Source organism: Mytilus californianus, unplaced genomic scaffold (genome assembly GCF_021869535.1).
Source record: "Mytilus californianus isolate M0D057914Y unplaced genomic scaffold, xbMytCali1.0.p SCAF_12, whole genome shotgun sequence".
NCBI classification, from domain to species: domain Eukaryota; kingdom Metazoa; phylum Mollusca; class Bivalvia; order Mytilida; family Mytilidae; genus Mytilus; species Mytilus californianus.
In genome coordinates this window covers 1,332,894-1,357,150 of record NW_026262604.1, presented here as the reverse complement: position 1 = coordinate 1,357,150, position 24,257 = coordinate 1,332,894, and the positions used below count along the sequence as shown (strand labels likewise).

Here is a 24,257-nt window from a genome sequence, read left to right as displayed (position 1 = left end):
TTGACAAAAAAAAAGGCGTGACACAATAAGTAAAGTGACATACAGATATAGCACTCGACATGAATAATATTTTACAGTTACAGACATTAAAATGATTTACAGTTATGAGCCCTAAAAACTATAAAATAAAAGATAAAATGATGGAAATTTTCATTAATTTAATATTTGACTAACCTGTAAAATTATTAAATGGACTAGATTTTCACTGCAGTCTCATACCTTAGGACGATCCACAAAAAATAATGAAACTTATTTCCAGTGAGGTTGGGTCCTTTTAACATGTTTATGATGTTAATGTGACAGAGTGTTTTTAAATGAAGCATATTGCATTGGAAAGAGTTACAGAAAAAAGGGAAAATAAGCGTTGAACTCGCTACCAGAAAATTATTCGTTAAAAGTTGCTTAAAGAAATATATTTCAAAGTACAAGTAAAAAAAAAAATTTGACGTACAAATTAAAATCCATCTCTAATAGTGAATGAATTTATTTTTTTCAATGATTAATTTTATTGAGGCTTTGAGCCTTTATCTGTGATAATTTCAAATAATGTTCGTGTCAAGCTTAATTCATTGTGTGAACTGGTATATATAATCACTTCTTATTGTCATGTGAAACAAGAGGTAAACATATACAAAACAGTGGCGGATCCAGAACTTTTTGTAAGAGGGGGGCCCGCTGACTGACCTATGGGGGGGCCCAGCTCCAGTCACGCTTCAGTGATTCCCTATATAATCAACCAAATTTTTACAACGAAAGGGGGGGGGGGTGGAGCCCCCAGGCCCCCCTGGATCCGCCTATGCAAAATACAATCACATACAATCATAAAAAGAAATAACCTTCTCTTTATGTTCCTCCTCTAGCAGGAGCTTCGCAATTGTTGTCCGTTCTTGAACAATACTTTAATTCGGTATTCAGTTATTTTCTTCAGAGTTATCGTTCTTACAAAACAACACACGTGAAAACGACCGAAAAGAAAAATACACGTTATTTGTGTACTGTAAGAGTTAATTTTCAGTAAAAAACATGACAACTGAAGAAGAACAAGTAGAGGAGCCTGATCAAGAGGATGACAGTAAAAAGGACAAATCAAAGAAACATGATTCAGGGGCGGCAGATTTAGAAAAAGTTACTGATTATGTCGAAGAAACGGAAATCTCGGCACAAAGTATTGGCGATGTAAGTGGTGCATAATTTTCTAAAACAAAATGCAGAATCGAAGTTCAAAACTGAAATAGTATTTTATTGTGACGAGTTTGATTTTTCAAGTCTGATATGAATGAACCTGGCCTTTGATCTTGTTGATCATGACACTGTTCAGGAACATATATATTGACGTTAGATAAATACTGTTCCCAGCACTGTTCATTTGTCAGAATAATTTACAAAACACTTAAGATAAAAATAGGTACTGGCTACGATTACCCACAAAAGGTAACAATAACAAATAATTACTAATTGAGACTAATTTACGAAATGTATATCCGGACAGGACCCAAATTATTTCATAGGGAAATGGCAGGTAACAATAAGATATTTTTTTTATTGTTACCTGCAGTTATCATGACTAATAATACACCTTATCGCTATTTTTCCGCCATTACTGGATATCGTAAAGGTACCCGTTAAATTTTGACATCACAATAGAAAATGTCTGACGTTATGAAGGAAAAGTGATTGTTGTAAGACGTCAAAAGCATACCTGCCAACTGTTGCTATTTGCGGGGGATTTCCCCCATTGACATGATTGAGGCTTCCAACTGGAAATTTTGAAAGAGCAATTTTGTCCACAGTTTAAATCAATAGAATCAATTTAACCATGCATGGGTATAGGATTGTAAAAGTATGAAGAAGCAAATAAACAACATTAAAATAAATTTGAAGGCCCCTTTAGTTTAAAGGTTTTGTAGGACTATTGAGAGCCAACTTGCACATAAAACCCCCATGGGCATTTTGAAATGTTGGCAGGTATGCAAAAGTTAAAGTGTCTAAGATTCCTGGGTAAAGTGTCACAGATTCCCAAATAGTGATAAGGTATATTAGGTATAATCTAAACCTGAATGTTTAAAATTTAGGTAAAACTACAAAATCACAGAATTTCTAATTTGCTACTTAAATGAGTGATTTAAAATTCCCTTATTTCAGTAATTCCCCTGACTTGTTATACACCTTATCGCTATTTATTCCAATCGGGATATATAGCAAGGCTTCCAAAACGGTCATATTTGCCGGACAAATGTAAATTTATTGGACATTGTCTGACTTGGCAAAACATGAAACGGACATCCTACATGGGTTTACCATATCAACGTTCATGTGAATCAGAAAAATCAACCATTTTGACTTGACCTTGTGCCTTCAACAGCCACACTTTTCCGGTCATAAAAGTGACAGTACTCTATAAACAAGCCCTACTATAATCCCCTCTCATTACAATCAAGGTTAATTAAGTTTCTAACAGGAATGATTAACCTGTGATCACCTGTGGGGGTTAAAAAATCCACTAGCCCGACGCCCGGGACTAGACTTTTACACTTCGGGCAATTAAAACTTGTTACCGAATATGCCCGACGAACTAGTAACAAACAATTCTTGGCATTTCCAAAATAGTAAGTGGAAAATCCCCTCATCACTATTCTATCTTAGCCAATCAGATTCAATTACGTACGTCATCCTGGATTCCAATATTTGAACCGATTTTGTACATGTTTTAAAAATAGAACAACTAACTCTGGGTGGACCGGTATCATGTATTGATCGCAATTCACGTACTTTCAATATCAATTTCTCAATACAGGGGGTATTGTACATTGCTTATGCCGAGATTTTCAATTAATGGTACTTGGATGTATGATGTAATGATCGATATTGACCTGTCTTGTCGGACAGCTGTTAATTTGAGCTTGAAACCATGCACAAATTATTTCTAAACATTTTAGTACGGCCACCACAGGAACTTTGTCAGTTTCAAAACGAAAAACGGTAGATGAAGGGGGTAATGAGGCTGAAAATTTATCCCAAAAAATGCCAAATATGACCAGGAAAAGCGGAAAAAAACATTTATAGTGTCATGGACAGAAAGATTCCCCATGGGCAAGGTCGACTGTTACTGATGATAAACAAGAGATGATGTTTTGTGAATATTGCTGTTATTTTCCCGATCACGCTGATAAAAAGTCTGCTTTGTATGTGGGAACAACAAATATACGATTTGAACCACTGGTTTAACATGACAATATCAATGAACATGTTTTCTGTGCCCGAAAATATTTAACAACCCATAGTACAAGGGATATCCAAAAAGATGTCTAGAGATCCTTGTTATAATTAATAAAACAAAAATTTATTTGATTTATTTTATCAAATACTGTGTATAATGCCGCATTCAAAACAAGGGATACCCACTCCAAAATTGAAAGGTATACTCGGGCTAGCAGGTCAGTTTTGATGGGCTAGCAGCTCTTTCAACAGGGCTAGTAAAATCCTGCTACCAATAAGTCCTGGGCTAGTGAGCTGTAACAAATTTTTTTAACCCCTGTAAACTATTTGTACCGGACATCAATCGTTCTTTTTGGAAGTTATTTTTATACGACCGCAAAAAAATTTTGTGGTCGTATATTGGTATGATGTTGGCGTCGTCGTCGTCGTCGTCGTCGTCCGGCGTCGTCGTCGTCCGAATACATATTGGTTTTCGCACTCTAACTTTAGTTTAAGTGAATGGATCTTTTTGAAATTTGACCATAAGGTTAAATACCACAAAAGGAAGGTTGGGATTGATTTTGGGGGTTATGGTACCAACAGTTAAGGAATTAGGGGCCAAAAAGGGGCCAAAAATGAGCATTTTCTAGTTTCCAGACAATAACTGTGGAACGGTGTATGGATCTCTCTGAAATTATACTACAAGTTTCCATACCACAAAGGGATGGTTAGGATTTGCTTTGGGGGGTTATGGCTCAAACCGTTTAGGAATTAGGGGCAAAAAAGGGGGAAAAACAAGGTTGTCCTGGTTAATGGACAAATACTTTAGTACAAAACATAATTTAAAGCAGTGTAAGGGAGATAAATCAAATACATCATTGAAATTATCTCCCTTACACTGCTTTTAAATTATGTATAAAGTAATGGTTAATGAACAATAAAGATAATCTTAAACAGTGTAAGGGAGGTAATCCAAATACAATGTTTTGGTTACTTCCCTTACACTGCTTTTAAATTATGTTTAAAGAAATGCATATTTATAAAGGAAGACCAGTAAAAATATCTGCAAATGTTTTCATCTTTTTTTTTTACAAAAAAATCCATATGGAAGATTTGACACTATATTTTTATTAATTCTATTATAAAATAGATTAAGTTAGCACTATGGTAAATTTAAATGGGTAATTATGGTTGCCAACTCCATTGGAAATTTGAATTGAGATTATGACCATATCTTGAGGGAAAGAATTTTTTTGGGGGAAAAAGGGGGGGGGGGGGGGGAATAAAAAGAAATTGTGGGGGGCCAATTTTTTCTCATTTCAGATTTCAGAAATTAAAAAGAATTATTCTTCAAATATTATTTTTTTTTCAAATTTCAAATATTGAAAAATTTCAAGAAGTAATCTTTAATTGCACAGTATGGCACATTAGATTTGTAAAATCTTTGATCACATTTATTTATTTGTTATGCCGAATCTAACAGTGTATTTAGATTTTTAATTTTGGGTCCAGTTTTCAAATTGGTCTACATTAATGTCCAAAGGGTCCAAAATTAAACTTTGTTTGATTTTAGCAAAAATTGAATATATGAGGTTCTTTGATATGCTGAATCTAAACATGTATTTAGATTTTTGATTTTTGGCCCAGTTTTCAAGTTGGTCCAAATTGGGGTCCAAAATTAAACTTTGTTTGATTTCAACAAAAATTGAATATATGGGGTTCTTTGATATGCTGAATCTAACCATGTATTTAGATTTTTTATTTGTGGACCCAGTTATCTAATTGGTTCATATTGAGGTCAAAAGGGTCCAAAATTAAACTTTGTTTGATTTCATCTAAAATTGAATTATTGGGGTTCTTTGATATTCCAAATCTAACCGTGTATTTAGGTTTTTAATTTTGGGTCCTGTTTTTTAAATTGGTCTACATTGAGGTCCAAAGGGTCCAAAATTAAACTTAGTTTGATTTTAACAAAAATTGAATTCTTGGGGTTCTTTGATTTGCTGAATCTAAACATGTGTTTAGATTTTTGATTATGGGCCCAGTTTTCAAGTTGGTCCAAGATAGGGTCCAGTATTTAAACTTTGTTTGATTTCAACAAAAATTGAATATATGGGGTTCTTTGATATGCTGAATCTAGATTTTTGATTATGGGCCCAGTTTTCAAGTTGGTCCAAATTGGGGTCCAAAATTAAACTTTGTTTGATTTCAACAAAAATTGAATATATGAGGTTCTTTGATATGCTGAATCTAACCATGTATTTAGATTTTTTATTTGTAGGCCCCGCTATCAAATTGGTTCATATTGAGGTCAAAAGGGTCCAAAATTAAACTTTGTTTGATTTCATCGAAAATTGAATTATTGGGGTTCTTTGATATTCCAAATCTAACCGTGTTTTTAGATTTTTAATTTGGGTCCCGTTTTTTAAATTGGTCTTCATTGAGGTCCAAAGGGTCCAAAATTAAACTTAGTTTGATTTTAACAAAAATTGAATTCTTGGGGTTCTTTGATATGCTGAATCTAAACATGTGTTTAGATTTTTGATTATGGGCCCAGTTTTCAAGTTGGTCCAAGTTGGGGTCCAAAATTAAACTTTGTTTGATTTTAACAAAAATTGAATATATGGGGTTCTTTGATATGCTGAATCTAACCATGCATTTAGAATTTTTATTTGTGGGCCCCCTATCAAATTTGTTCATATTGAGGTCAAAAGGGTCCAAAATTAAACTTTGTTTGATTTCATCAAAAATTGAATTATTGGGGTTCTTTGATATTCCAAATCTAACCGTGTATTTAGATTTTTAATTTTAAGTCCCATTTTTTAAATTGGTCTACATTAAGGTCCAAAGGGTCCAAAATTAAACTTAGTTTGATTTTAGCAAAAATTGAATTCTTGGGGTTCTTTGATTTGCTGAATCTAAACATGTGTTTAGATTTTTGATTATGGGCCCAGTTTTCAAGTTTGTCCAAGTTGGGGTCCAAAATTAAACTTTGTTTGATTTTAACAAAAATTGAATATATGGGGTTCTTTGATATGCTGAATCTAACCATGTATTTAGATTTTGGACATTGGACCATAATAGGTAAATTAAAAAAATTCAAGTTCTTAGACCACATTCTTTCTGTGTCAGAAACCTATGCTGTGTCAAATATTTAATAACAATCCAAATTCAGAGCTGTATCAAGCTTGAATGTTGTGTCCATACTTGCCCCAACTGTTCAGGGTTCGACCTCTGCGGTCGTATCAAGCTGCGCCCCAGCGAAGCATTTTATTTTATTTAGATTAAAAACTTTCCTGGTTTAAATCTAACTACATTTTAGCAAAACAGATTGAGACTATCAGAAAAACGTATTTAAAACAATAAGATCCATTCATAATTTACAAGCAACAGGCAGGGGTTCAAATTAACATTTGGTACTGGAAGGTCCAGGACCTTTGACACTCCAAACTGAAAGGTCCACAACCTAAATCCCAGGTCCTACTTTATTTGAAATTTTTCATAACTCAGTAAGATACAAAATTAATATGTTTTTGGTCTTAGGTTAGCTTGTTTAATTATATTTGAACTGCATGCAATATTTTGTTCAGTTTACAAATTTATTGCCAGGCAACCATATAAATGTAGCACTAAACTGTCAGTGTCACTGTGGTATAACATGTATAATAATAAACTTGTCTTACAAGTATATTATGAACTCAAATAATCTTTTTTTTTTGGTATTGGGGAGGGTGTCACTGTGAGTGGGTGTGTTGTCTCAATTATTGGTAATTATACCATTATCTCAGGGCTTACACTACTTCAGATCATAGGGAGAAGTGACTTCTATAAAGGGCTATATGTATCTTTTTTTATACTGTTCAAGTCATAACCGAGTATACAATTAAAGTAACAGTTCAAATTCATAGCTGTCAGGGGCGTTTCTATGATATTATAAAGAGGGGGCGTAGAATCAAATATTTTTGTACCTTTTTTTGCTAAAAAACATAAAATAATTGTGAAGTGCACTAATGTAACAAGATTAGGGGGGGGGGGGGGGTGCGTACGCCCATTGCGCCCTCACCTGGACCCGCCCCTGGCTGTGTAAGTTCATCATATGTTACACAATTATATTAGTTCCTCTCTTGTCAGAAACTACTAACTAAATATCTAGCACTAATAAAGAAAGAACTTTGTTTACATCAAAAATGAAAATAAAGCGTGAAATGCTTAATTTTCGCTTTGGGGTCAATATTCTTCTGTCAGATGTGCCATTTATGGGTCCGTAGTCATTATCCTTAGAATCCGGATTTCATTCATAGCTGGTCCTTTCCCGAATACGACCAGTAGTTTGTACAAATATTTCAATGACGGACGAGAAAATTTACAAAATTAAACGATGTCTGAAACGCATTTTGGAAGGAATATGACATATTTAATGCACTGAATGAATTACAAATTTACTTAAGGCAACTTTCATCACTTCTAATGGGTTAACAAACTTATTTTGCCGACATTTAAAATGGTTTGAAGTACGCTCTCGAGGGGTATACCATGTCAATAGTAATATGGCTTTGAAATGACGATACTGATTGTTAAAAGGGTTGGCAAAGTTAATTTTTATTTTCTTTCAAATCGAAGGTCCGTCGGGCGTAGCTAGTAACAAAAATGAAAGTCCGATTGCAATAGTGGAAGGTCACGGACCTCGGACCACCGCTAATTTGAACCCCTGACAGGTAAACTATTTTGTAACGAATATTGAGCGTCTGTCTTTATTTAAAAGTTACTTTTTTTTTTAAAGGACAAGGTTCATTTTAGGCCAAATATGGCCTTGAATGTCAACTTTATCATAAAGTTTTCAAATGGCCATAATTTGGTTTCTAAATGAATCTATTTCAAACGCCTTACTTCTTTCTTAAAATAAATCTCTTCATAAGCATATAAGAGTACATTCTTAACTACAAAATCAGCATATTTTGGATATATTGTCAAAATACGATGATTTTGTGTATTTTTTGGACCTAAAAGCTCAAGGAAACCCTTGGTCGCAACCTACGATCCAAAATGTTCTGTAACCAAAAGTTGCCAATGATGAAATTGAATCACTAGACACAAAAACTTTCTAGATCATAGGTGCCGGCCAAAGTAAATTATCCTAAATACTGTTAAGAATTATTGAAAATTTGACCAAAATTGACGTTACAACACAAATAATGCATACTTAAGGAGTGAATACTTCTCCATTTTTAATGTGATGTGCCAAAATGAAGTTATTTTGTATTAATAGTAATATCACAACTGTTTCGATGTGAAAGTTGTAGTATTTTGGCCTGATCATCAAAATCTTAGGGCCAATTTTGACCATTCAAGAACTTACTCCTTTCAGCGGTTTGCATCTAATCAATTTATTCAAAAAGTTAATAATAAAGGTTTTAAGCGAAAAATCGTCAGAATGTATTATGCATAAAAACTTTTCAAAGAGACATGTTTAAACCATCATAAACACTTCAAACAAAGCATTTATGATTTTATTTTGTGTTTTAAAAAAGTTGATCATAATCTACAATGTATCAAAGTTTCAAAATGTTCGCTTTCTAAACTTTTTCTTCCCTCAGCTCATTACTGATGACCTTTGTTTTTACGACGCTTGACCCAAACAGGAAGTTGTCTACGTTACTGTTTTTCCTGGATTGGACTCAAAAGCAATAAGGTGTATTGTAACCTGCAAAATTTAACTTTTACCTATTGGAAAAATACTTTTTGATCCAATTGAGTTATATATATATATACTTTATTCTAACCCGAATAATTCAGTCGTTTTATTCCACTGATCTACGATGGCTACATTAACGCCTGAAGGCCTTGTTAATAAAAAATCGTCAAATAATCATTCGGAATTAGCTCGGGATTTACCTATTTCGATAACATTGAGCTATTAGCTGATTGGCTCTCTCTCACAGAGAGCACCTATCAAAATCCTGGATTCGTGATTCGTTTTTATTGTATAAAGAATTCAGGCCCTCGCGAGTGGGAGAGTCGATCACAGGGAGGGACTGAATTATTCGGGTTAACTTTATTCTGATAAACAACTGTAGATACAAAGGTACACAGAAGAACATAGACATTTTGACATTTAGTTCAGTTTGAAGATATTGTGTTGAATTTGTAACCCTAATGGAACAAGATTGTAATGAACACATATTTGAAATTTTTAATTTCAGGCTATGAACAAATTGACAGAGAAAAAGACCAAAGAAAGAGCAGAATTTATTGCAAGAGAAAAAGAATTGTCAAAGATAAAAATAAGTAAAGAGGATGTGGATCTTATTGTAAGTATAATATTAAGTTAATAGTCCATTTGCCAATTACTGATTTGATTCTGTTATACACACTTTAAAGGCAGATTGTTTCGCTTTGCCAACTGTATACTGGTTCTATCCGGGGGAAAAATGGACATGCCAATCATTATATGTTGAAAGTGATATACATGATATAACCATTTTAATCAATTTTCAACAAAAAATAACTATTGATATCAAAAGTTTAGAGCTAACAAAAGATTAAATGAAATGAAAATATTTGAAAACTAAGATAACACACATAAGGTGCAGATAAATTTGGTATTTCTGCTAGCTCTTCATTGTTAATGAAAATGTATGTCCCTCCGAAGGCCAGCAACTAAAAAAATTGATGTCTAATTACAGAATTGGCAAATAGACTATGTTCAGTGTGAGCCAAGGCTCTGTTGAAGGCCGTACTTTGACCTATAATTGTTTACTTTTACAAATTGTGATTCGGATGGAGAGTTGTCTCATTGGCACTCATACCACATCTTTTTATATCTATGCCTGTAGTTCAGTGGTTGTCGTTGGTTCATGTCTGTCATATTTGTTTTTCGTACATGGTTTTGTTATAAATTAGGCCGTTAGTTTTCTCAATTGAATTGTTTCATATTTTTCATGTCGAGGCCTTTTATAGCTAACTATATGGTATGTTTTTTTTCATTGTTCAAGGCCGTACGGTTGCCTATAATTGCTTACATCCACTTTATTTGAACTCTGGTGGATAGTTGTCTCATTGGCATGATTGGCAATCATACCACATCTCCTTATTTTTATAATATGAAAGGTGCATAATTATTAGATTTATCCTGCAATCAACCCTTCTACTTTACAAACATGACAAATAGAGGTTGACAGATAACATGAAGCGATAAACGTATAGTATAAGTTTAAGTCTCCTGGTATCCTGCTTTTGTTGTGAGTGTCTGGTTATATTCAAATTACTGTTTTAGTCATAGTTCAATTTGGTGTCTTCATTGCGGTCCGCAACTAAGTCATGTTGATTTCATTAAAAAATGAATTGAACGGTTAAGAAGTAAACAAAACAATATGTTCTGACGTTTAAGTGCAAATGTTAAATTGCAGGATAAAAACAATATTCGTATATTCAAAATATAAAATGTATTTGGCTCTGCGTGCCTTGCTTTTCTCTCTGTTAGTAAAGTAGAACAAATAAATTTTACATTTTCCTACATTGGATAAATATTGTCTGATAGTCAGTTAGATGATACATGTATGTAAGGAACACAGTTTAACAGAAGCCAGATACATGTACAGTGTAGCATATTAGTTAGACTTAATAAAAATGATTTGTTCAGGGTAACCTTGCCATATCTATATTTTATACTTTAATACACTAGCTGTTTGATTGACAGTCCTGAACAGGCAATGTTAAAGTGAAAACCTTGCACCAGTATCAATGAATATATATCCTATGTCAAATTAAATTTTAAAAACTTACCTTTGAACAATTTTTTCTCGGCCTTAATAAAAAAAGTCCTTCTAGGTTATTATGAAAAGAAGACTACATACAAGTATTTAATTTTCCATTTTCCATTTTAATTGATTTATCATTTATTATTTATCAATTTTTACTATAACTTGAGTTCTGAAGGACTGGCAGTTCTTCATTTCTGAATCTAAAGAACTATGGGTAATTTAATTGTTTTCAACCGAAATGTAAATAACATCACATCATTGGTTGAAAATGTTATGGACATTTTAAACCAATCAACAGTCAAGAGTTCAGACATAAATAATTTTGCTTTTGACTCATAGAGGTCTAAATGTTTATGTTTCATGTGTTGTCTCTTTTTCTTTTAATAGAGGTCTAAATTTTTATGTTTCATGTGTTGTCTCCCTTTCTTTTTTTAGAGGTCTTAATATTTATGTTTAATGTGTTTTCTCTCTTTCTTTTAATAGGGATCTAAATGTTTATGTTTCATAGGTTGTCTCCCTTTCTTTAAAAATTAAATAGGACTTCAACAAATTTAAATCAATTAATGTTAGGCAAAAATATCTGACATGAATCAAAGTATTGTGATTATTGACTTTATAGAGAACTACAAGTCAATATGTTATTAAAATTGGCTAACTTCAAGACCAATGAACAAATATATCCAAGCATCAACATGAAATTGAGACGACATTGTAAGGCAATGGTTTGTTTTATGAAGAAAAATATGAATGATTGTCTAAAAATGGAGATAATGTTTATTTACTTTCTAACACAACCGTTAAATATGTTAATTCCACTAAAACTGAAACATAATTTACACTGGAGGAACACATGTTCAATCAGATCATTACTTGGAGATAGTGCAGGTCCTTGTAAATTTTAAGAAAAGTTTTTATTGTCATGAGGTGAGGAAATTTGGCCACAAAGTAAAATAAAGTGTTTTCATCCTGAAGTGTTTTCATCCTGTCTTGTTAAGCATAAATTGACTTTGAATTCTGTAATTTTCTGACTTAAACATGCAAGTCCAAAAAAAGTGAACACATTTTCATCATAATACATAAATTGACTTAGAACTTTAAGTCAGAAACCAAAAAAAAAACTTGTTTACTGTGAAAGTGCTTTTATTTGTCGGTACCAGTTTTCGTGGTTTGAGCAAAAGTTACATGTTTGTGGGTTCTTAAATTCATGGATTTTGGTTTTCTGAAGAAGCAAAGAAGACATTGCAGCAAAATAAGGTGTTCACTTTTACTAAGTTACTTGTTCGTCAACATTCATTAAATTTTTAATAGAATAATTGCTTTTGGATTTAAGCTTGTATGATTAAAAATTGTCTTGATTGAAGGAAATTGCTACATGTAAGTAAACAATTTTAATTGTTGAACACCTGAACTCAGAAGTGATGACACTAATTAACCTGAGAGCAATAGATTAACAATCATCAAAGGTCAAAATGAAGGTGTTTTTTGGGCCACAAAAATGTCACTTAAAGAAAACAGTTACATAGCAAAATGCTGCAAATGTACTTTAAATTGTAGAATTTAATTCTATTCAAATAAAAGAGCAAGCCCGATATGACTTTTTTTTGTATAAGAATTATGAGGAGAGAAAATGAACACTTTATCATCCGGCATATCACCACGGGAAATCTGTCAGACTCTCATCGATCAAAAAATATTATTTTTATGAAAACTAAAAGGTTAAAGATCGTAAAGTTTAGAATTTTTTTAAGGATTTTTAAAATCTTGTCTGAAGTTGTTTATATTGTTCATAGTGTATTTGCTTATATTCAATGTTCTCGAAAATTGGAACCCCACAAATAAAAGTACTTTCACAGTATGTCTGAGTTCTTACTGATCAAAACTTTTTGTTGTAAGCTTTTGAAAAAGTTACCAAGAAATCATTAGATTCTGAAACAGTGATCTGGACAGCAGCCACTTCTGTTTTAAATGAATTTCATCCTGAATATTGTCAACATATGCATGATATGCCACTGCCATTAGGTAAATAACAATCAACCAACCTTATGAAAGGGGAGACAATTTCCCATTAGTTTTCTGTATAAACTGAGTATTTAAGGGGATAAAAAAATGTGTAAAAATTCAAAACTGGCACCTACACCATGAATACTGTAGAATTACATAAAAGCATAAAGCATGTATAGTAATAAAAAAATAGGTTGATAATTGTGTCAGAAAGGGCTTTCTCTTATGATTGTGGCCTGTTAACTATTTCTTGCTTCAATAGATACTTTCATATGACACTGCACAGAGTGTGATACAAAAAAAAATATACCAAAATTGTGTTAATTTGATTGGTTTATCCAGCATCATGAGACAACATTACAACATTTCCATTAGCTATTGGTTAGGTCATTAGGGATGATTCCAGCTGTTTTCAAATGGGTCCCTTGACCATCAAATTGGAATTTTCATCCCAATTGGGAATTTTTTTATGCATAAAATCTTTGAGGAAATAACATTATTTTCCTGTAAAAATGGAAAATGTATTTAGTTTTACCTGTACACTGTTGTACAAATTTGTGACATTTGGAATAATCCTGGACCGGCTATTGATTTCGATATATATATATATATATATATATATATATATATAAAGTGCCTAGAAAATCAACCTAACAATGTTAGAGTAGATTTGATTCTTTACTTCCTCCCCAAGCGGGGCTGGAACCTGTACTTTTCACTTCATACTTCTAAGGCAACACCGCCTAGCATTGCGCAGACGCCTTATCCCCTCCTCTAACTATAGCTGATCAAAAATCAGCTTTCAATTCGGGAGGTGTTACCTTCTCGTAGGAATTAAACAAGGACATCTAGACGCAATACACAAAGTATTTTAAGTGTACAGAAATGATCATCTACTCATCTCTTTAGTATAATTACAGGATGCTGTTCTATTTTTAGAAGCATACAATCACTGTAAATTTATATATATGTATGTCTGCCTATGTGTAGTGACAACTGTAAATTATACCTTGTCCATCGGATTTCTTATGATTAAGAAATGCCAGGCTTTAGAATATTTATAAAGTGCCTAGAAAATCAACCTAACAATGTTAGAGTAGATTTGATTCTTTACTTCCTCCCCAAGCGGGGCTGGAACCTGTACTTTTCACTTCATACTTCTACGGCAACACCGCCTAGCATTGCGCAGACACCTTATCCCCTCCTCTAACTATAGCTGATAAAAAATCAGCTTTCGTTTCGGGAGGTGTTACCTTCTCGTAGGAATTAAACAAGGACATCTAGACGCAATACACAAAGTATTTTAAGTGTACAGAAATGATCATTTCTGTACACTTAAATATAAATTATATATATATATAAACAAGTCTAAATTGAAAACAACGTTCAAACCTATGATTGCGTTGGATAAAAACCGCAATTTTTATACGTGTGCATGCAAAACTATTTTCTTGATAGAAGGGTCTAAATACAGCACAAACAACATTTTCCAAAAGACAAAAAAGGGAAAAAGTATATTTAAACAAAACGCATTTGACTAACAGGTCGAACAACAGATGTTCTTAAACCCTGCTGACTGCCATTGGCGATTGCCAAATAAACGGATCACAAGATGTTACAAAATGGATCTTTTAAAATTATTAATTTAATACCAAACAGAAAACAATAAACTTGCAGAAAAGATGGTATACCGCAAACAAAAGGTGCAAAAATTAGTACACCATACCCGGATTTCGACAATTAATGTCTCTTCAGTGATGTTATATATATATGATTGCCAGTTCGCTTTACATTTAGTGGATTGAGACCAGGGAAGTTGTTACATGAAAATCATTGCACATGATGCATTATCTTTTGTAGGCTTGCATCTTAGCTATGGTGTTACCTTTTACATATATAACAGCTAAGATATACCACTGAAAAAAAAATCATCCATTGGGTAATATTTTCAACAACAGGTCATCTTTATAAATTTACCTTTGATGTAAATGGATTTCAAATTGAAATGGCCAACTGTTGAATTCAGAAAAGCAATTACAAAAGTTTTAGTACTTAATTAATAAGATATGTTTTGTAATTTTTGCTTGCTGTTTTAAAAATATGTATGTTTTACTCTGGGACTATTATACTTAGGAAATTTAAGCATTGAACCTTTGTATTATAATATTATTTGGATCATCTACACAACTTTTGAAACAGTTCCATAGTCATATAGTGTATCGACATCCTTTTTCATGAATGATCTATCAACATGTATTTTCAAAAACTTTCAGACAGTCAGACTTTTGTCTTAAGCCAGACAAAATATATATATTTTTGTTTGTTTTTTTTTGGTAAAACAAGTTTCCATCATATTATATAATCAGCTCTGCTGGGCGATCTGCTTTTACGAGATTGGCGCCCATTAAATTCATCAATGATATATCAAAATTTAAATTTTGGTCTCTGCCGAGGTCTGCTTTTACGAGACCCATTTTGACAAAAAACATCTTTTTTTATCAACCTGTTGGGCGATCTGCTTTTACTCTAGTCCAAATAATTATGACGTCTTTGTAAGGTTATTTAATTTTTTTGCTGTCGTAGGAAGGTGTCACAGCAAAAAAAATTTGATTGGCCTTTCAAGACGTCATAATTATTTGAATTACTTTTATGAGATCAAATACTCCCATAGTATTTTCGTCAATTGTATATGAGGGGTCTGATTCCGCTGCTGAAATTGTTTACCACACGTTGACATAATTGAATTGTTGTTACTAAAATGCGATCGTTGACAGCATTCTTGTACAGATTTTAAAACGCTTTGACAACAAAACTATGAAAAATTATAGTTGCCTAAATCAGCAACAGAAACATTTCCCGAAATATCGATTTTTTTTTTTCCTGAATGGGGAATTTATTTTTGCATACATTTTTTTGGGGTCGCCTGCAAATTTTACAGCCGCTAAGCGGTCCTAAATTATGTAGTAGAATTATCCCTGGTCATTGATAACTTTCTTTGGTTAAGACAATACATATTTCGTCCAGAGCAACGGACATATATGTGATTTCTTTAAGAATATACAAAACACTCACACTTTACACCTGGAAATCTTCTTTTTGACAAATTTAATTACATTTGAAGGGTACTTAAAGTTTAAAAATGTATGATTTTAAAGTTTGAAGCTGGAAGAGGACATATTTGATTGAGTTAAGCTATTTCAGTTGATATTTTATAGTGTGTCTTTCTATGTTGTGATGTTACACTATTGTTTCAGAAAAAGGGTGAAGGTTTGGTACCATTAAAACGTTTAAACCCGCTGCATTTGTTTGCACCTGTCCTAAGTCAGGAATCTGATGTTCAGTAGTTGTCGTTTGTTGATGTGGTTCATAAGTGTTTCTCGTTTCTCGTTTTTTATATAGATTAGACCGTTGGTTTTCCTGTTTGAATGGTTTCACACTAGTAATTTTTGGGGCCCTTTATAGCTTACTGTTCGGTGTGAGCCAGGGCTCCGTGTTGAAGACCGTACTTTGACCTATTATGGTTTACTTTTATAAATTTTGACTTGGATGGAGAGTTGTCTCATTGGCACTCATACCACATCTTCTTATATCTATATATGACGTGATGGTGGTATGTGCAAAAGACAAGATCAAAGATTCACAGAATTAAACACATTGAGAGTGTCCATTATTTATAAGAGAAATATGTTGAACAACTCATTAGAATTGGATATTGCTAAATACCAACTCTCTTTATTTAATTTAAAAAGTAATAATGAACTCGCTAAAGGCTCGTTATTAAACCTATAATTACGTCTATGATTACAAAATCCAAAGAGCATTGATGGTACTTATGATTTGACTGATCAAAATCAAATCAAAAGCTTTATTTAGAGTCACTACCTATATCATGTATATAACAACAATACAACATAATCTCATCAGGTCTCTTAAAACCAACATAGATACTAAACATAAATACAAATTATATATATGCAAGACATATCATGCACAATACAGATATACACACATATGTCCATAGATACATGTCAAACACAAGTCCTTTCATGCATAAATAAAGCACATATATTATATATGTATTAAGCTGAAGCACTAAAACAATATATATATTTTATTCAACGCAATCATAGGTTTGAACGTTGTTTTCAATTTAGACTTGTTTATATTTTTTCGTTTGGGCTTGTATTATATTTGCCTTCGGGTTTATATGATCCGTTCATCCTATTTTGACTCCTCAAAATTCAAGAGTCTATCCTAAATTGAGGTAAATTGTATGGCTTTCCAAATACCGTTTTGATTCCTAACATCACTGAAGAGACATTAATTTTCGAAATCAGGATATGGTGTACAAAAACCATTGCCCCTTTTGTTTGCGGTATATCATCTTTCCCGCAAGTTTATTGTTTTCTGTTTAGTATTAAATTTATAATTAAGATCCACTTATTACATCGGTGATCCGTTTATTTGGCAATCGCCATTGGCAGTCAGCAGGGTTTAAGAACATTTGTTGTTCAACCTGTTAGTCAAATGCGTTTTGTTAAAATATACTTTTTGACTTTTTTGGTCTTTTGGAAAATGTTGTTTGTGCTGTTTTTAGACCCCTCTAACAAGAAATTTGTTTTGCATGCACACATATAAAAATTGCGGTTTTTATCCAACGCAATCATAGGTTTGAACGTTGTTTTCAATTTAAATTTGTATATATATATATATGACCATGGACATGATGGGTGTAATTTTATTTTTACAGGTACTTGAAATGGAGATTGGTAGATCTTTAGCAGAAAGAAAGCTACGAGAGCATAAAGGAGACATTGTAGAAGCTTTAGTGGAATTGACTAACTAATATGTTTATAAGATTCATATAGAAAAACACATTTGTTCTTTAACTGTTTGATGAGCATCTGAAGAACATAACTGGATTCTGCCATGGCTGCAATAGGAATAGCTTCATTAACTAGTGAAATCATGGAGTGACTTTAATTTTTCCATGTTAAAATTTTAGATCAGGCCAGAAAAATTCTACCTGTTTCAGTTCTGTTTTTATACGACCGCAAAAAAATTTTGTGGTCGTATATTGGTATGACGTTGGCGTCGTCGTCGTCGTCGTCGTCCGAATACATATTGGTTTTCGCACTCTAACTTTAGTTTAAGTGAATGGATCTTTTTGAAATTTGACCATAAGGTTAAATACCACAAAAGGAAGGTTGGGATTGATTTTGGGGGTTATGGTACCAACAGTTAAGGAATTAGGGGCCAAAAAGGGGCCAAAAATGAGCATTTTCTAGTTTCCAGACAATAACTGTGGAACGGTGTATGGATCTCTCTGAAATTATACTACAAGTTTCCATACCACAAAGGGATGGTTAGGATTTGCTTTGGGGGGTTATGGCTCAAACCGTTTAGGAATTAGGGGCAAAAAAGGGGGAAAAACAAGGTTGTCCTGGTTAATGGACAAATACTTTAGTACAAAACATAATTTAAAGCAGTGTAAGGGAGATAAATCAAATACATCATTGAAATTATCTCCCTTACACTGCTTTTAAATTATGTATAAAGTAATGGTTAATGAACAATAAAGATAATCTAAAACAGTGTAAGGGAGGTAATCCAAATACAACGTTTTGGTTACTTCCCTTACACTGCTTTTAAATTATGTTTCAAGAAATGCATATTTATAAAGGAAGACCAGTAAAAATATCTGCAAATGTTTTCATCTTTTTTTTTTACAAAAAAATCCATATGAAAGATTTGACACTATATTTTTATTAATTCTATTATGAAATAGATTAAGTTAGCACTATGGTAAATTTAAATGGGTAATTATGGTTGCCAACTCCATTGGAAATTTGAATTGAGATTATGACCATATCTTGAGGGAAAGAATTTTTTTGGGGGAAAAAGGGGGGGGGGGATAAAAAGAAATTGTGGGGGGCCAATTTTTTCTCATTTCAGATTTCAGAAATTAAAAAGAATTATTCTTCAAATATTATTTTTTTTTCAAATTTCAAATATTGAAAAATTTCAAGAAGTAATCTTTAATTGCACAGTATGGCGCATTAGATTTGTAAAATCTTTGATCACATTTATTTATTTGTTATGCCGAATCTAACAGTGTATTTAGATTTTTAATTTTGGGTCCAGTTTTCAAATTGGTCTACATTAATGTCCAAAGGGTCCAAAATTAAACTTTGTTTGATTTTAGCAAAAATTGAATATATGAGGTTCTTTGATATGCTGAATCTAAACATGTATTTAGATTTTTGATTTTTGGCCCAGTTTTCAAGTTGGTCCAAATTGGGGTCCAAAATTAAACTTTGTTTGATTTCAACAAAAATTGAATATATGGGGTTCTTTGATATGCTGAATCTAACCATGTATTTAGATTTTTTATTTGTGGACCCCGTTATCTAATTGGTTCATATTGAGGTCAAAAGGGTCCAAAATTAAACTTTGTTTGATTTCATCTAAAATTGAATTATTGGGGTTCTTTGATATTCCAAATCTAACCGTGTATTTAGGTTTTTAATTTTGGGTCCTGTTTTTTAAATTGGTCTACATTGAGGTCCAAAGGGTCCAAAATTAAACTTAGTTTGATTTTGACAAAAATTGAATTCTTGGGGTTCTTTGATTTGCTGAATCTAAACATGTGTTTATATTTTTGATTATGGGCCCAGTTTTCAAGTTGGTCCAAGATAGGGTCCAGTATTTAAACTTTGTTTGATTTCAACAAAAATTGAATATATGGGGTTCTTTGATATGCTGAATCTAAACATGTATTTAGATTTTTGATTATGGGCCCAGTTTTCAAGTTGGTCCAAATTGGGGTCCAAAATTAAACTTTGTTTGATTTCAACAAAAATTGAATATATGAGGTTCTTTGATATGCTGAATCTAACCATGTATTTAGATTTTTTATTTGTAGGCCCCGCTATCAAATTGGTTCATATTGAGGTCAAAAGGGTCCAAAATTAAACTTTGTTTGATTTCATCGAAAATTGAATTATTGGGGTTCTTTGATATGCCAAATCTAACCGTGTTTTTAGATTTTTAATTTGGGTCCCGTTTTTTAAATTGGTCTTCATTGAGGTCCAAAGGGTCCAAAATTAAACTTAGTTTGATTTTAACAAAAATTGAATTCTTGGGGTTCTTTGATATGCTGAATCTAAACATGTGTTTATATTTTTGATTATGGGCCCAGTTTTCAAGTTGGTCCAAGTTGGGGTCCAAAATTAAACTTTTTTTGATTTCAACAAAAATTGAATATATGGGGTTCTTTGATATGCTGAATCTAACCATGTATTTTGATTTTGGACATTGGACCATAATAGGTAAATTAAAAAAATTCAAGTTCTTAGACCACATTCTTTCTGTGTCAGAAACCTATGCTGTGTCAAATATTTAATAACAATCCAAATTCAGAGCTGTATCAAGCTTGAATGTTGTGTCCATACTTGCCCCAACTGTTCAGGGTTCGACCTCTGCGGTCGTATCAAGCTGCGCCCCAGCGAAGCATTTTATTTATTTTATTATTGAATTTATTTTTTAGCTATGGAATAATGGTATTTGTGCATATATGAACATTTTTGAAAATAGAGATTATTCTGAGATGAACATGAACATTTAATGATTCGTTATAGTTTTTTTGTCCTGCCTGAGACCAAAGTCACAGTATGCGAGATATAGGGTTTACAATCCTTGGCAGCGGCGTTACGTAAACTATTTGTATAAAGCTTTATATTTCAAAAGGCAGAAGACCTGGATGCTTCATTCCTTGTATATAGATGCCTTGTGTTACAAGTTTCAAACTATTATATGACCATTGTCATTGACCACACAACCATGTTCAGTGACTGCTTATAAAAATTATACAGTTTTTTTATCATGTGACTTTCTCACTTATTATGAGTAATATGATAATAATATTTGGTCTATGAAATCCTTGCAAGGTCAACATGTCCATTAGACAGGGTTCACCTGACCTGGGCTTCATTTCATGCATCAGTGATCAAGGTTAAAATTACGTGATTAGGTCCCTTTCTAGCTATATTTGGTGTATGGAATGATTGTAAGGTATTCATATCAGACTGGCAGGTTTCATCTGACCTTGACCTCATTTTCATACTTCATTTGTTGATGTTTAGTTTTTGTGTTTTGGTTTGTTTCACAGATGCTATAAGAAATAGGTCAACATAACTGTTAAAGCTGTTATTCTAATGGTAGCAAGTTAAAGGTTTGGTTGGCTTGCTTGTTTTGTTTGTATAAATGTTTGCTCAAGCATTGTAATTAAGATTGACATCTGCAATCAATAGATAGGCCGGGCTTCAACTTGTATGCATAACTTCCAATAATATTTATAAGTATAATGTATACAGGCTGAAGCCCCGCCTATCTATTGATAACAGATGTCAATCTTAATTTCAATGCTTGAGCAAACATTTATACAAACAAAGTAAGCAAGTCAACCAAACCCTTAACTTGCTAGCATTAGGATAACAGCTTCAATTCAGAAATTATTGCAAGGTTGTTATTAATGTGAATAATTTCTGATACACATATCTGTATGCAGCTTTACAAGAAATCGCAATAGTTAATCTCACATTTTTGATAATTCTTCAAAAATCACAATAATAAATGCACACAATAATTTCTGAATTTACAGTACTGTGGATTCATTATTTTTCGTTGGATACCAATTTTCGTGGATTTCGTGGGTACAGGTGAACCACGAATTTAAATGTTCAACGAATTTTAAATTTACCTTTGGCCTGTATGCAGACTTTGGTAAAACCACGAAATTAAATATCCACGAAAGTGTAAGTTTTTCTGAATCCACGAAAATTGGTACCCACGAAAATAAATGAATCCACAGTATTTGGTTTAAGGAATGGTTGTAAGGTGTAAATGTCTTTCTGAGGGGTATCATCTTATCTTGACCTCATTTTCATGGTTCATTGGTCAATTGTAATTTTTTGTGTTTTGGTCTTTCTCAGATACTATTAACAATGGGTAAACGAACATCTGGTTATGGAATGATTGAAAGGTGGACATGTCTGTCTGGCAGGGAAAAATGATGAAAGAATCATCTTTTATCCAGTCTTTCCCCAGCTAAGCGGACTTGCTTTTTGTAGACATAACAGTTTAAAAGGCTAATTAGAGCAAGGAAATAAATATTATCTAAAACACTCTACAACATGTTTACTCGAGGAGAAAGTATCCTGAAAAATAGGGGGATTCAGTGATTCTGATGAATTAGCATAAAACAAAATTAAACATATTTTTGTATAGACGACAAACGATAGATATGCCATGGACATCAAAATTTTAATCAAGTCTTAACTGATTATTCACTTGCTGTTGTTTTATGTTCTCCTTTAATAGTGAACTGTTAAATCATTTGAAACAGCAGGAAAAAGGAAATCAGTGTTATATGAAAGCTTGATTGTAACAAATTATTAACTCATTGAGTTAAATGTAAATTAACGGACAATTTATACTATAATATAAATGTGTAGTATTTTGCATTCTGTTCCCAGGATATAATTGATATGCGTGACATCACAATTTTTAAGTGCTTTTGTCACATGCCATTAATTCTTATGGTTTATTTTTTTAAAAGATACTCACTGACACTGTGATGAAAATATGAAGGAGTCTCTTTCTGTCACCTTTTAGTTGTTTTCAATGATAACTCACACCTGACTCTGTCACCTTTCAATGTTATTCGGAGATGATTACACACTTTTGACTCTGTCGTCTTTTACTTTTATTCATAGTTAAAAATTTGATTCTTTGTCATGCTAAACAACTAACTTTGATACCCAATACTGTTTTTGATTAAAAATGTGCATGTGAGAAAATCTGTTACGCTATTTTTATACGTCCATTTACAGGAAGTTTTATGGTATACCATTGTCTGTCCGTCTGTTCATTCGTCCTTAACATGTTGGACATTAACAAAAACACTTTAACCAATTTGCATAAAACTTTGGTAAATTGTTTATATCTATTGACGTGACCTGCCTATTGAATTTTCGAGCTTTTAGATTTGTTTCTGAGTTATGGGATTTTATTCATAAAAAAGGGGATATTTTTTCAAGTTTTCAGACAACTCTTAAGTGCTTTTAGCAGTTTTCATGAAACTTTGGTGACTGTTTTATATCTTTAAAATAACTTCCCTCTTAATTCTTTTTTTTTTTATAAATTTCTAATATGACATTGAGGAGTTATGGAACTGTATTCATACAAAAACGTGACATGCATATTATGCATCTATAGCACAGCTCTTTATTATAAATTATTCTCAAAACACTAGACACCTTCCTGATTAATGGATTTTTATACGACCGCAAAAATTTTTTTGGGATCATATAATGGTATGGTGTCGTCGTCGTCGTCCAATAATTTTAGTTTAAGTGAATGGATCTCTATGAAATTGTTTAAGAAGGTTCAATACCATAATAGGGAGGTTGGGTTTGTTTTTTTGGATGATGGTCCCAACCGTTTAGGAATTAAGGGCCCAAAAGGGCCCAAAACAAGCATTTTTCTAGTTTCAGGATAATAACTTGTGTATAAGTATTTTGATTGCTCTGAAATTGTACCACAATGTTTAATACCACAAGTAGAAGGTTGGGATTTATTTTGGGGGTTATGGTGCCATCAGTTTAGGAATTAAGGGCCAAAAAGGGGCCAAAAACAAGCATTATTGTAGTTTCAAGAAAATAACTTGTGTGTGAGTGTATGGATCTCTCTGACATTGTACCACAAAGTTCCATATCACAAAGGGAAGTCTGGGATTGAGTTTGGGGGTAATTGTTCCATACATGCAGGAAATGAGGGGCCAAAAAAGGGCCAAAAACAAGCATTTTTCTAGTTTCCAGACAATAACTTGTGTTTAAGTGAATGGATCTCTCTGAAATTGTACTACAAGGTTCCATACTACAAAGGAAAGGCTGGGATTGAGTTTGGAGGTAATTGCTCCAAGGAGGGATTCAAAAATGGTGGGGGGTTCCAATTTTTTTTTATAAGGGCTTCATATTTTGTTTTCAAAATTTTTGCAAATTTCAAATTTTTGAAAAGTTTCAAGAAGAAAGAAGAAACCTTAAATTTCACAGTATTGCGCAATAGATTTGTAAGATCTTTGTTCACATTTATTTTGTGTAAGAAACCTATATTGTATCAAAAATTTGATCACAATCCAAATTCAGACAGTATCAAGCTTGAATATTGTGTCCAAATTTGCCCCAACTGTTCAGGGTTTCGACCTCTTCGGTCGTATCAGGCTGCGCTCAGCGAAGCATT

The 24,257-nt window shown here is 32.7% G+C and overlaps 1 protein-coding gene and 1 long non-coding RNA gene across 2 annotated transcripts in view; one reads left to right on the top strand and one right to left on the bottom strand.

The window, feature by feature from the left end:
* LOC127721195 (uncharacterized) overlaps positions 1-23,971 on the bottom strand; it is a 67,868-nt gene extending 43,897 nt beyond the window's left edge. Inside the window, exon 1 of the long non-coding RNA XR_007991072.1 lies at positions 23,881-23,971. This is a non-coding gene — a long non-coding RNA (uncharacterized LOC127721195). The remainder of the gene's footprint in view (positions 1-23,880) is intronic.
* Positions 936-20,583, top strand: LOC127721191 (huntingtin-interacting protein K-like). The gene is made up of 3 exons (XM_052227876.1): positions 936-1,176; positions 9,396-9,503; positions 17,707-20,583. Exons 1-3 carry the CDS (start codon positions 1,024-1,026, stop codon positions 17,800-17,802), a joined length of 357 nt encoding a protein of 118 aa, XP_052083836.1. The 5' UTR covers positions 936-1,023; the 3' UTR covers positions 17,803-20,583.
* Positions 23,972-24,257: the final 286 nt, after the last annotated feature.